The sequence below is a fragment of the Haliaeetus leucocephalus genome, unplaced genomic scaffold, assembly GCF_000737465.1.
Source record: "Haliaeetus leucocephalus isolate CR32 unplaced genomic scaffold, Haliaeetus_leucocephalus-4.0 Scaffold339, whole genome shotgun sequence".
NCBI lineage: Eukaryota > Metazoa > Chordata > Aves > Accipitriformes > Accipitridae > Haliaeetus > Haliaeetus leucocephalus.
In genome coordinates this window covers 2,084,159-2,096,320 of record NW_010972775.1, presented here as the reverse complement: position 1 = coordinate 2,096,320, position 12,162 = coordinate 2,084,159, and the positions used below count along the sequence as shown (strand labels likewise).

Here is a 12,162-nt window from a genome sequence, read left to right as displayed (position 1 = left end):
TTTTAGGAATGAATGCACGGGCTGCCTGGCTGACAGCCTGTGAAATGGAGTGGCACGGAACTCGTGGCTCTCTTTTTTTGCTGGTTTTGGGGAAAAATGAGCTGATGGTTGGCAGCCGGCAGGGGGGAAAAGGCCGGGCTCAGGATGGAGGGAAGCAGGCAATAGGAGGAATTCAAGCTTTTAAAACGTGCCAACAAAAGCAGGAGATAACAATACCCCCACCTCTCTTTCAAACCCTCCATCAAAGCACTTTGGCACAAAGGCAGAACCGGTTGCCGAGCCTAGCAGACCTGTTGCAGTGCTCAGCCCCCTTTTGCAGGGCTTTCAGAGGGTTGCGGCTTCATCAAAACCCGTGCCCAGCTGCCTTTCCGTGTGCTATTCTTAGTGCTTGCTGCTGGGCCGGTTCCTGCAGGTAGCGTCAGAAAATATTCAGGTATTGGCAGTTGGGTTGGAGCCCTCCCCCAAGCTACAGTTTGCAGTGATGCACCGACGAGCTCCTTTTGCAAAGTTATCGGAGGTGATGGGGTACCAGCCAGGGGGACGGAGATGTCGGTGACGGGCACCTCTGTGCCCTGGGACATGTGCTAGAGGTCTGGGCCCAGGACTTGCAGGAGGGTTTTGCAGGTCCCTGATCTGCAAGGTTTTGGGGGGGGAGGGCGGGGGACGCCGGGCTTGGCAGCTGAAAGCGAAAGCCTCCCTTGCCTTATTTCTTTCTTAGCACTGGGTTTGGCAGAAAACTTCCTGCCGGTGCTGGCAGCATATGCGGCAGCGGCATCTTGGTATAAAGGAGAAATGAGCCCAAAAGGCAGGCGGGTTTCAGCGGAGCTAAAACAAGAAGTGTGATTTCTGGCAGGCCCCCCTCCGTGGTGGGAGGAGGTGGGGAGCTTGCCCCAGACGGGAAGGGAGAGAAACCCAGTACCCAGGCGTTATCCCCCCGGTACTGTACACAGACGCCGAGACGTTTGCATTTCCAGTTCTATTGCTGCCGAGCATTGGATTACCAAAGCTCTAAAACCCCTTGCTAAAACCCCAGACAAGTGTTTCGTGGTGCCCTGGGAAGAGGCGAGCAGGAGGGCTGGGAGCAGTGCCCGAAAGGAATGCTGAAAATCCCCCCGGGAGCAGGTCGGAAGCGGTGGGCTGGGGCTGTGCGGGCTGCAGGACTGCGATAACACCATTTTGGCTGCCCGGGCTCTGTTTTCTTGCCCAAGAAGCAGGCTGAGAGCACGGGGCCGAGTGGCACAGGGACAGCCCTGGGTAACACAGAGACCCTATGGACCTGCAAAGGGGCTGCAGCAGCATCTCCTTCCCCATCCCAGCCTTTGCAAGTGGGTCCCTGTCCCGGCTCCCTGAGGACAGCTGGGTCAAAAGATGGAGCCTTTTGCTAAGTTTCCTGAGAAAAGCAGCAAAGGCGGAACATTTCAGGCTGTGTTTTATTCTGGGCTGCATTTCCCCTGGCCACTGGCTGCTTCCTATAAATACAATAAGCCGAAAGTTGTGGGCAAACACATGTACCAGGGTTTATTGAGGGCTTTGGGGCTGCTGGAGGGAAAAACCATGTGTGGGGAGGGGAAAGCCAAGGCGTCACCGTCGTCATCCCGTCTATGGCCACATTGTTTGAGCAAGTTATTTTAGGAGCCTTGTTTCGATGAGAGCAGGCACGCACAGGAAGGTCAGGTACTGCAGCAATTTCTCCAGGCTTCTTCCAGCACAGGCTGGAGGGGCACGGCCACATGCCTGAAACAAAAGCCTTGAGAGCATTTGATTTTTTCCCAGCGCCGTTTTTGGGGGCTATTTCTGCCTCCAGCCTCCGCAGCGGCCTTGGAGACTGCTCTGGGAGGAGAGTTTGCTAGGCAGGACAATAGACCCAGGAAATCCTGTATCCGTCTCGATGGGATGCAAGAGCTGGTGAGAAATCCCACAGTAGCTGCCTGCTTGCTCCGTGTAAGGCACCCAGGGCGTGCACTGACCGTAAGCGCATCCAAGATGCCGTCTCCAGTCATAGCATCCCTCTGGGCAGCTTTTCCTTGTGGGATGGGGGTACGGAGCAACTCCAGAAGGAGCCATCTGGAGCCTGGAATCGGGATGTCCCGAGGAGCACCCCTGGTTTCAGGAGAGCTGGGATCCCAGGGATGGAGAGGTGCTGCTGCATCACGGCAACATCTTCCATCCTCCCCGTCCCCTGGAGAAGAGCAGCCCAAGCCCTCTCCCGGTGTTTTTCTTATCTTGCATCTTATCTCGGGCTCAGCCAGGCCCAGCACACGCTCCCCTTCCTGGCCACGTCTGAGCTCCAGTTAGAGCTGGAACCGGGCCCAGCAGCACTGCCGTCACCCCTGGGCCAGCAATCCCGTGGGTGTCCTGCCCATCCTGCCCATCCCGCCTGACGCAGCCGGTGTCACCGCCCGCTTCCCCTGAGACAGGCTGGCGAAAGAGAACCATAAACAGAGCTCATGTGTCTGGATCAGGTGCCTGAAACCATGCCACCCACCCGGCTCCTTCCCCCTTCGCTCCTCTTCGTCTGACCCGTTTTTCCTGTCTGTGATGTGGCAGCTTTGTTTGCAAGGGGTGTCTGCTGCCCTGCGGCTGTTTCCCGCTTTTCCCTGAGGATCTCAGGCTTTAACCAGCCTCGGGCAGGTGTCTGTCTGTCCATGCATGGCTCTGGGCAACTTTTGCCAGTTGTCCACGCTGGGGCACGGGGGACATGGTGTGGGTCATGCTACGCCACCGAGGCGGGTTGGGGCTGGCCATGGAGAGTGATGCGAGTGGGAAATCCAGCCGTTTACTAGAAATGAGATAACCCAGGAGATCCTGGAGGAAGTTAAACATGGGATTAACCAGTGTGCCTTCCTCTCACGTGGCTGTGCTCCTCCTCCCCACAGCTGATACGCAAATGCTCTTCCCCCTCCAGCCATGAGTTTCCACCCAAGAGCCCTGAGGGGCAATTGCGGCCAAAGGACGCATCCCATCAGGGTGAGATACCCCATCCCGGCTCGATCGACACCCCAAAACCCAGGCATCACCCTGGCAATTTTGAGGTCTGGGACTGAACACAAAAAATTAGTAAGAGGAGATTCAGTTTAATGGAGCAGGACAATAAAAACAAGCTAGAATCACCCCTGTTTCAGACTAAAGCTTGTCGTGGCTGGGCCCATCCTCCCGATGAGCAGCTCTGGGTGCTCCTGGCAGCTCCTCGAGCATCATGCGCTCAACCCCGAGTGCCTCGGGGATGCTGCCCAACACGTGCTGGGTCATCCCCTTCTCTCTGCTCCCGGGGGAAATCCTCCAGCAAGAACTGCTTGATCATGGCTACAGTCTGTTTGCAGCTGAAAGTTTTCTCTTTTTCAACACGATATTATGAAAATGAGTTTTGCCCCCTCCCCTCCAGCCCTAAACTGAATCACAGGGAGTTTCTGGGCAGGAGTTTTACTACTGAAATTTTCCCAACCACCTGCTCGTGGGCAGGAGCTGAAAGCTTGTAATGAATGGATTCGCTCATGCAGAGAGCAGGGAAGACCCCAGGATGAAATCATTGCGGAAAAGAAAAGAGCCTGTTGGAAAATACATGAAAAGCCCCGTCCTTCCCAAGGGATGGGCGCGAGCAGCGGGCAGCCGAGCAGCATGGGTCCACATATGGATGCAGGCTGTATTTTTAAGGTAAGAAAGCAACGCAATCAACTCCACGCCCTTCTCCCAGCCACTGATTTCACACCTGCTCTGCTCTGCTCTCCATCCCAGCGATGTGATGCAGTCCCTTTATTCTGCCCTCCAAACCAGATCCGCTTTCCAGCATCACTCTGGCTGAAGTCAGCCCCATCCCAGCCGGTTCCCATCAGCTCTGCGGGGCAGAGATGCAGAAAGGATGAGCTGCTCTGCCAAAACACCTTCCCTCTGCTGAATCCCTGCAGTCTTGGCATTCCCAGACCAAGGTGACCGAGGGATGAGGTCGAGGAGGGGGATTTTCCGCAGAGGTTGGGGTTTCGCTGGGGCTGGGGCTGGGGCTGAGGCCCTGGCTCAGCGAGGTTTTCCTGCCACAGAGCAGAAAGCTGGGGGGTTTCTCAGCAGCGTCTCGGAGGTATGATTTACCGGGGGAAGGTGTGAAGGGCCCAGGTGGTTACTCACCCTGCTCACTCGCTCGCTCGGGGAGGTGATACACGCCAGGAAAGCCCCGCAGGGGGAAAGCGAGAGCACAACACCCATGGGTGCCAGCTCTCAGGAGTGGGAAGTCCCACTGGAGGGTCACTCCTTGTCCGCGGCACGGGGTGGCATGGGGAGAAGGCCACCAGGGAGGGGAGAGACTCTCTGTTTTGGCTCATCCAAAAATAGTAGGGGATACGGTCAATTCTCACAGGCTTCGTGGGTGATCTGCTGCCTGCGGAGGTGGGGGAAATGCCTCCTCCCATCCACGTGCTGCCCACTTTGCTCATTACGGATGAGGCCGTCGGCAAAAGCGGTCAGAGCCCCATCCCCGCTGCGATTTCTGCTGGCTGGGGAAAGAGTGACGCTGTGGGTTTCTGAGCACCTCCCCGACACGTTTTCTGCCCCCCACCCCCCATCAGAGCCCCCCCAAACCGCACGGATTCCTGTACCCACCGCAGCAGCTGGTGGCTTCCTCTGCAAGCAGCGTTCTCACAGGCTTTCAGCACGGGGACAAACCGTCATGTTTTCTTCGTGCTGCAGGGGTGGCAACGCCATTGGGGAGGTGCCCCGAAAATCTGGAGACCTCCCAGGGTCGGGGGCAGGAGGCACAGAAGGAGAAGGGCAGGGCCCCACCAGAGGATGTGCGTGGGACCCACTGGTGATGCGGGGGACAGGCACGGGGTGATGGAGCCCATGAGCTGGTTCCCCACGCTTTGGGGAGATGGTGGAAAGAGGGGGTTCAGAGGTGATGGGTGACTGTCCCCTCTTGGGGCTGGGGGCAACGGGGCCACCCAGCGCTGCGTGAGGGCAGAGCTCAGCCGCGTGGCCGTGTCCCTTGGGCCCGCACTTGTGTTTTTACGAGCACCAAGGTGGCCAAAAGGCTCTGATCTGAGCCCGTTCCTGTGGCCGGAGGGGAGACAGCAGGTCCCACCCGGGACAGTGGCAGCGCGAGGGGTCAAGGACAGCGGGGTGGCACCGTGCCACCCGTGTCCCCGGGGTTATGGGGCTGCTCTGGGGCCCACACCGAGCGAGCATCTTCATGCGGGTGGTGGCAGCAGGGACGAGCGGTGGGGTGGCCAGGACGGGAGGGGACAGACCCTGTCCCTTGGGACGTGACGGGCACCGTGGTTCCGGACGGGACAGAGCCTGGGAGGGAGGAAGGGGACAAGAGCCGGTGCCTGGCAGGGGACAGGCGACACGTCCCGGGGATGGAGGGGACGGACCGGTGGGTGTCCCCGGCACCGGTGGCGGCAGGCGGGGCAGGCGCGCCCCCCGGTGCCCGCCGCCGTTCTCGCAGCCCCGGCTCGGCATCCTCCGCGCTGCCTCCTTCTTCTTCCCAGTTCCCCGGGGATAAATGATAACCGGAGCAAGGTTTTAAAACGGGAAGAAGCCCAGCAGAAGCCGTCCGTCAGCTCCTCCTCCTCCAGGCCTTCAAGGCTGTGGGATGGGGACCCCCCAGGGAACCCCAGGGACTTACCTGGAGTCCTGCCCCCCCCCATCCTCAAGGGTCACCCCAGAGACCCCGCCAGACCAACTCCAGGGACACCCCAAAGGGATGCCTCAGAAAGGCCCAGGGATCTCCCAGTGACCCCCTCCCCATTACCTCTCCCACCACCCATCGCCAACTGGTTGCCAGCGGGTGTTACTGGGCCTGGGGACAAGGGGCCTTGTCTGCCACCAAGCTCAGGGGCTGGAGCCTTTGTCCCTGCCTCGACGGGGGCCATGACACCCCAAAAAGCCTCTCTTTGCTGGTGGGGGGGTGTGTTCGGGGTTCCTGCACTAAATGGCAGCTGATGCTCTGGGGCAGGAGAGCCTGGGAAGGGGGGGATCTGCAACCCCCAGCACCCCCTGCCCTGGGGAGGATGGAGGTGAGACACCCCCAGTGATGGCCAGGCTGTCCCTGAGGCTGTCCCCTCCTGCAGTGACCCATCAGGCCTGAGCTTTTTTAAGTCTAACCCACGCTATTTTGTCCCCCAAGATCGTTTTTATCATTTATTCTGCAGATGAAACGTTCCTCCCCTTGGCAGCTGGGGTTTTAATTTTTCATTTTTCATTTTCAGCACTTGCAACAGCACCCACTTTTATTGGGGTGGCACGGGCCACCTGCCAGCATCACCCCGTGCCGCTCAAGATCCGTGCATCACCCGGCAAACCCCTTATGGCAAGGCTGGGAGGGGATGATGCTCTGCAAAACCCTTTTGGCTGCCCCGTGCCCCAGTGCCTGCCTTCTTGCCGGGGCGAAACGTCCCCGTCCCTGGGGCAGCCGTGACTCATCGGGAGGCGGGCGAGAGCATCTCACCTTGAGCGAGGCCGGCTGGGGGATAAGAGCGAGGCCACCCTCGCCTCCTTCTCCCACCACCCGCTTCCATGCTCACCCGGGTTGCACCCAAGCCAGGCGTCTTGCGGGGATGTCTCCCTGCCCGAGCCGGGGGATGCCGCTGGGATGGGGGGGCTCCCACCCCCATCCCACCAACTCCTCGACCCTTCAACCAGCTGCCTGGTGACTGGCGAGCCGGCTGGCTCAACCTCTACCGCTTCTGGCAGGAGGGCGGCTTGCACAACGTCCATCACATCATGGCTCGCAAGTTCCAGCAGTTCGGACCCATCTACAGGTGAGGCAACATCTGGCCCTAGCATCCCCCCCGCCCTGCTCCCCAGCTCCGGCAGCTTTTCCAGTCTGGGATGCTGCTGCTATTCCCAGCCCTGCTCTGGGTGGTAAATAGGTGGCTGAGCTGCCGGAGCAGCCTAGCTTGCCCTGTGCTGGCCAGGCTTGATGCTACGGTGAGGGGCGAGAGGGGAGACCCACTCGTGCCTTGAGGATGCGGGATGTCGGGAGGAGGGGGCGGCAGGGCTGGAGAGGGACTCTGCCCCCCCCCCCAAATCTCTGCAGGGTCTGGAGCTGACATCCCCAGGCAGAGGGGGATGAAGGTGGGGGGGCCAGGGGGTTGTCGAGGTCCAGCACCCCCAGTTGTGCCTGCCTGAGCCCTGGGGCCCTGACCCTGCCTGGTGCTGAGCTGCTGCACCCCCTGGGATGGGACCTGCAGGCAGGGTTTTGGTGGATGCGAGGGGGACGGTGGTTGATTTGGGGGTGCTAGGGGGAAGGTGGTTGATCTGGGGAGATGAGGGGCTGCAGGGGGATGCAGGTAGGGGTCAGGGTGCGGGGCCAACACCCCTCCTCACCCTGGCAGGGAGAAGTTGGGTGTCTACGAGAGTGTGAACATCATCAGCCCCCGGGACGCTGCCACCCTCTTCCAAGCGGAGGGGACTCTGCCGGAGCGCTTCAGCGTGCCCCCCTGGGTGGCTTACCGTGACTACCGCAACAAGCCCTATGGCGTGCTCCTCAAGTGAGTTGGAGGGGTGGAGTGCCCTCAAACGGGGCTCCCAGGTCCTATCGCGATAGCCCCAGCACACGGGAGGGTGGGAAGCTGGAGCATCAGGAGGGTGATGGGGACCTGTGCTTTGGAGGGTGGCATCCTCCGGGGGTGGGGGGCTTGGTGGGGTGGGATGCCTCTGACCCCCCACGTTGGTGTCCCACAGGACTGGGGAGGCCTGGCGCTCGGACCGCCTGATGCTGAACAAGGAGGTGCTGTTGCCGCAGGTGGTGGAGGGTTTCGTGCCTCTGCTGAGCGAGGTGGGCGAGGACTTTGTTCGGCGGGCACGAGCCCAGGTGGGGAAGAGCGGCCGGGAGCACTGGACGGCCGATTTCACCCACGAGCTCTTCCGCTTCGCCCTGGAGTGTGAGTGTCAGGGGCACGAGTCTCTGCAGGACATGTCCCCCCCTGCTGAAACACCCCTTTGCGGGGTGCCCAAGGTGGGCAACACACTGTGTTTCCCCCAAGTTCATCCTCAGAGATGGGCAAACGAGCTTCTCCCCCAAGGCTGTAGCATCTAGGGGGATGTCCTCTCCCCAGACAAGTAGAGAACAACTCAACACTGTTGATAAAACACTGTTTTATCATCTACCAGTCATCACCTGCTAGCCAACCTTACCCAACAAGGGATGCCTTCATGGCCCCGTGATGCTCGGAGTGAACAGGAGGCCAAACCAGGTCCCTGTAGCCATGGAAAGGCTGGAGTTGGCCCTGGAAGGGTGGAGGGGATGGGGGTGGGGTCTCCCCCGGCCAGATCCCCTCACGAGTGCCGTGCTTGCAGCCATATGCCACGTGCTGTACGGGGAGCGGCTGGGGCTGCTGCAGGACTTTGTGGACCCCGAGGCACAGCGCTTCATTGATGCCGTGAGTCTGATGTTCCACACCACGTCGCCCATGCTCTACCTGCCACCCGCCCTCCTCCGCCACCTCAATGTCAAGACGTGGCGGGACCACGTCCAGGCCTGGGATGCCATCTTCTCCCAGGGTGAGTGCTCCTCCTGCCCACACCTCCCTGTGCCCTTTTGAGGACTTGGCTCCATAGTGCAGCCTCATCTCACCAGCGTGGAGACCTTCTCCCGGGTCCAACCACCCAGCACGGGGCCACCAAGGCCAGGAAGGCTTTCCACATCTGGAGCTGGTAGAATGGAGCAGTGGGGAACCATCCAGGAATGGTGAAGGGCAGATGATGGGCATCACGTTGAGGGGAACAGCTCTCCCAGAGGGGCTTGTGACCTCAGAGAGCTTTTGGCACTTGGGACAACCCTCCTGCAGGGTGTCCCCCCCGCTTGGGGCACCCTCACCCCCCACCCTCCGTGCCTACCCTGCCACTGCTGGGTCCTGCAGTCGGGACCGCAGACCCAACCCACCGCAGGGGCAGCTCCCATGGAGAAGCCACCAGTGTGGGGCAACGACGTCCTAAGGTGCCACATCTGGTGCCTTCCTCCTCCACCACGGCCCCGGGGGAGGAAGACCATGCCGTGTCTCCTCGTCTCCTCAGCGGACAAATGCATACAAAATGTCTACCGGGACCTGCGACTGCAACGCAAGAGTGCCAAGGAGTACATGGGCATCCTCTGCAGCCTCATCATGCAGGACAAGCTGCCCTTGGATGATATCAAGGCCAGCATCACCGAGATGATGGCTGGCGGGGTGGACACGGTAAAGTGTGGGCAGGGTTGTTGGGCAGGGAGAAGGTCCCGGTTGGTGTTTAACCTTGCTTCCTTGCCCCGCTCCAGACCTCCATGACGCTGCAGTGGGCCATGTTCGAGCTGGCACGGTCCCCGGGGGTCCAGGAGCAGCTACGGGCAGAGGTCCTGGCTGCCAAGCGGGAAGCAGCAGGGGACAGGGTGAAGATGCTGAAAACCATCCGGCTGCTCAAAGCCACCATCAAGGAGACACTCAGGTGAGGAGGAGCTCCCGCTGAAAAACACCCCCAGCCCCTTCCCTCCCCGAACCACTGGCACTGCTGGGATGTCGTGCATCCAAGCGGGAACATGGGCGGGCCAGGCTGTCCCCAAAATCAGGTGTGTGGGACCTGTCCCCCCCCTCCAGGCTGCACCCCGTGGCAGTGACCCTGCAGAGGTACACCACGCAAGAAATCATCCTCCAGGACTACCGCATCCCGCCCAAGGTGAGAGCTGCCACCAGGTCCCTCCTCGTCCCGACCCGCTTCACGCGGGTCTCTGGGCAAAGGTGGGACCTGGAGCATGGCTGGGTGACGTGGTGGGGAGCAGCCGTGGGGATCATCTGGGGCCAGATCCCATCCCTGCACCCCCTCCCTCTACCCCGAGCACCAGTGAAGCCACGTGGGGAGCCTGGACCCACGGGGCTGATCCTTCCCTGCAGACGCTGGTGCAGGTTGGTCTCTATGCCATGGGCCGGGATCCTGAGGTCTTCCCCAAGCCGGAGCAGTTCAGCCCCCAGCGTTGGCTGGCAGCTGGCCCCAAGCATTTCAAGGGGCTGGGTTTTGGTTTTGGACCCCGCCAGTGCCTGGGGCGCCGGATTGCCGAGCTGGAGATGCAGCTCTTCCTCATGCAGGTGAGCATCCTGCTGCTGGGGACGCTGGGGACTTGGCACTGGAAGGGACCGGGGAGGTGGCACGTGGGTTTTGGTACCTCCGGCATTTTCCAGCCGCTCTTTTCTCTTCCACCCCAGATCCTGGAGAACTTCAAGATCGAAACCATGAGAGCGGTGGAAGTTGGGACCAAGTTCGATCTCATCCTGATCCCGGACAAACCCATCTACTTGACCTTACGGCCGCTCGAGTCCCACGCGTGAGGAGCCCAATCCTGGGTGACACCCAGCTTAGTCCCAGTTTGGGAGCCATCCCCGACAGCCCGGCAGCGCTTTCAGCTCCTTACAGCCAGTCTCCAGCCCAGGGATGTGATTCGGGGGACGGCTGGGACGCTTTCACGGCCACAGCCTTGGCTTGGCGCATCCCTGCCTTCGCTCCAGCTTGCTCAAGGCTGCGCTTACGCCACAGTGGAGATAAACCGGAGCAAACCCCCAGCTCCAGTTGCTCGGGGGGGGGTGTCCCCAGGGACCACACTGGGGACCGTGGCTGTGCTCCTCCGACACCCTCTAATGTTTTGCTTTGCCTCTGATTTACTCTGTAATTTCATCTTGCGAAAAAGCACCAGCTCCTTTTTGCCAGCGTTTTAGGTTTCTCCATCTCTCTCACCAGGTGCAGGCTAGGGCAGGCGGGCCAGGGGCTGGGGTCTTCTCAGGGGGGCTGTGGAGATTGCCGGCAAATGCTGGTGGGGAATGGGAAAAAGTCTCAGGGGGGCTGTAAATCCATCCCCACTCCCCTTGGGGGCATTGGCTATGGGGGAGAGGGCTGTGATAAGGGGGTTGGTGGGGGGGGTAGTGTGTGTGACCCTGGGGGACATCCTAGGATGCGGGGGGGGGGGGGGTCCTGCAAACCTGGGGACCACCCTCCTGCCTTGCCCAGGGTCCTGCAGGGAAACTGAGGCAAATCCCCCCTGATGTGGGGGTGGGCATGGACACCCCCAGCCACCCTGCTCCCCCAGCTGCCTGGGTGCAGAGGGGTGGCTCTGAGCCCCCCTCCTTCCCCCTGGCAGCAAACACCGGCTGCCAACTTCCATGTTGGGTGGCCCTGGTCGTGTCCCCCCCCGCAAGGTGCTCACCGTGGTGGGGGCGTAGGGGAAGCCGTGCTCCCGCTCCAGCAGCCGAGTGCCGAGCTCCTGCTTCTCCCGTCCCCACTTCCTCGCCGCCTCCTCCAGCTGGGACGGACCCAAACCAAGCTGGCTCTTTCCAAAGCAGGGGGCCAGAGGTGCCCCCCAGCCCAGCCCGACACCCCAAGGCCCCCCCATAATCAAACAGGGTGCAGGAGGTCGATGCCCACCTGCCTTTCCAGCACCCGCCTCTGGGCTTGTGCCTCCTCCAGCCTGGCCAGCAGAGACAGCTTCTCCGCACGCCCAAAACCACCCTGTGGGCCACAAGATGAGCAGGAGTGGGGAAAGGCAATGCCAGATTACCCCCCCACACCCCTTCCCACCCCCTGCTCATGGGGGGAGCAAGACACAGGGGTGGCTATTGCCCCACAGAGCCGGAGATGCTGCCTTAGGTGATGTCCCTGGTGTGCCCGGTTCCTCCCCGGCGTTGCTTTTTGGGGTGCCACGGCTCTGTCCCCACCCATACCAGCCCTGTGTCCCCCTCCCCGGTCTCACCGGCAAGGTTGGGGGCTGCGGGATGACGGGGGGCAAGAGGTGGGGGGGTCTCGCCAGGTCCTCCCGCAGCCTGCGGTTCTCGGCCAGCAGCACGGCATACACCTCCCCGGAGAGGGCTTCACCTGTGGGATGGGGTGAAGGGGGGGCACTGGGATGCGTGCTACACCCCCCCTTTGTGCAGAAATGGGGGCCAGGACCATGTTGCTACCTCCCCCATGCCCAGGGATGGGTAAGAGGGGGCTCAGGACCTCCTCTGATCGCCCACCACAGGCCACCCCGTGGTGCAAACCATCAGAAGGAGATGGCCACCAGCAGAAGCCAGCAGCTGTATAGCGGTGTCCCCCCCCCTCGAGGGTCCCTGTCCCTGCTTGCACCCACCCGCTGACTTCTCAGTACTCCTGCCTGCCCTGGTGAGTTTCTCCTGCAGCACCCTCTCCATCGCCTCGATCACCTGCCGGAGAGAGCAG

General features: G+C 61.2%; 2 protein-coding genes across 2 annotated transcripts in view; one reads left to right on the top strand and one right to left on the bottom strand.

Moving 5' to 3' along the window:
• Nucleotides 1–6,501: 6,501 nt before the first annotated feature.
• LOC104834370 (cholesterol side-chain cleavage enzyme, mitochondrial) lies at nucleotides 6,502–10,358 on the top strand. Its single transcript, XM_010571598.1, has 9 exons — nucleotides 6,502–6,746; nucleotides 7,323–7,478; nucleotides 7,672–7,871; nucleotides 8,287–8,490; nucleotides 9,004–9,164; nucleotides 9,242–9,408; nucleotides 9,558–9,636; nucleotides 9,852–10,043; nucleotides 10,161–10,358. The coding sequence occupies exons 1-9, from the start codon at nucleotides 6,502–6,504 to the stop codon at nucleotides 10,281–10,283; spliced, it is 1,527 nt and encodes a 508-aa protein (XP_010569900.1). The 3' UTR covers nucleotides 10,284–10,358.
• Nucleotides 10,359–10,696: 338 nt separating this feature from the next.
• Nucleotides 10,697–12,162, bottom strand: part of CCDC33 (coiled-coil domain containing 33) — a 44,859-nt gene continuing 43,393 nt past the window's right edge. Inside the window, exons 18-22 of the mRNA XM_010572243.1 lie at nucleotides 12,074–12,146; nucleotides 11,696–11,817; nucleotides 11,371–11,454; nucleotides 11,153–11,248; nucleotides 10,697–10,759 (exon numbers count right to left, since the gene is read on the bottom strand). Of these exons, the coding sequence (XP_010570545.1) occupies nucleotides 10,697–10,759; nucleotides 11,153–11,248; nucleotides 11,371–11,454; nucleotides 11,696–11,817; nucleotides 12,074–12,146 (438 nt within the window). The remainder of the gene's footprint in view (nucleotides 10,760–11,152; nucleotides 11,249–11,370; nucleotides 11,455–11,695; nucleotides 11,818–12,073; nucleotides 12,147–12,162) is intronic.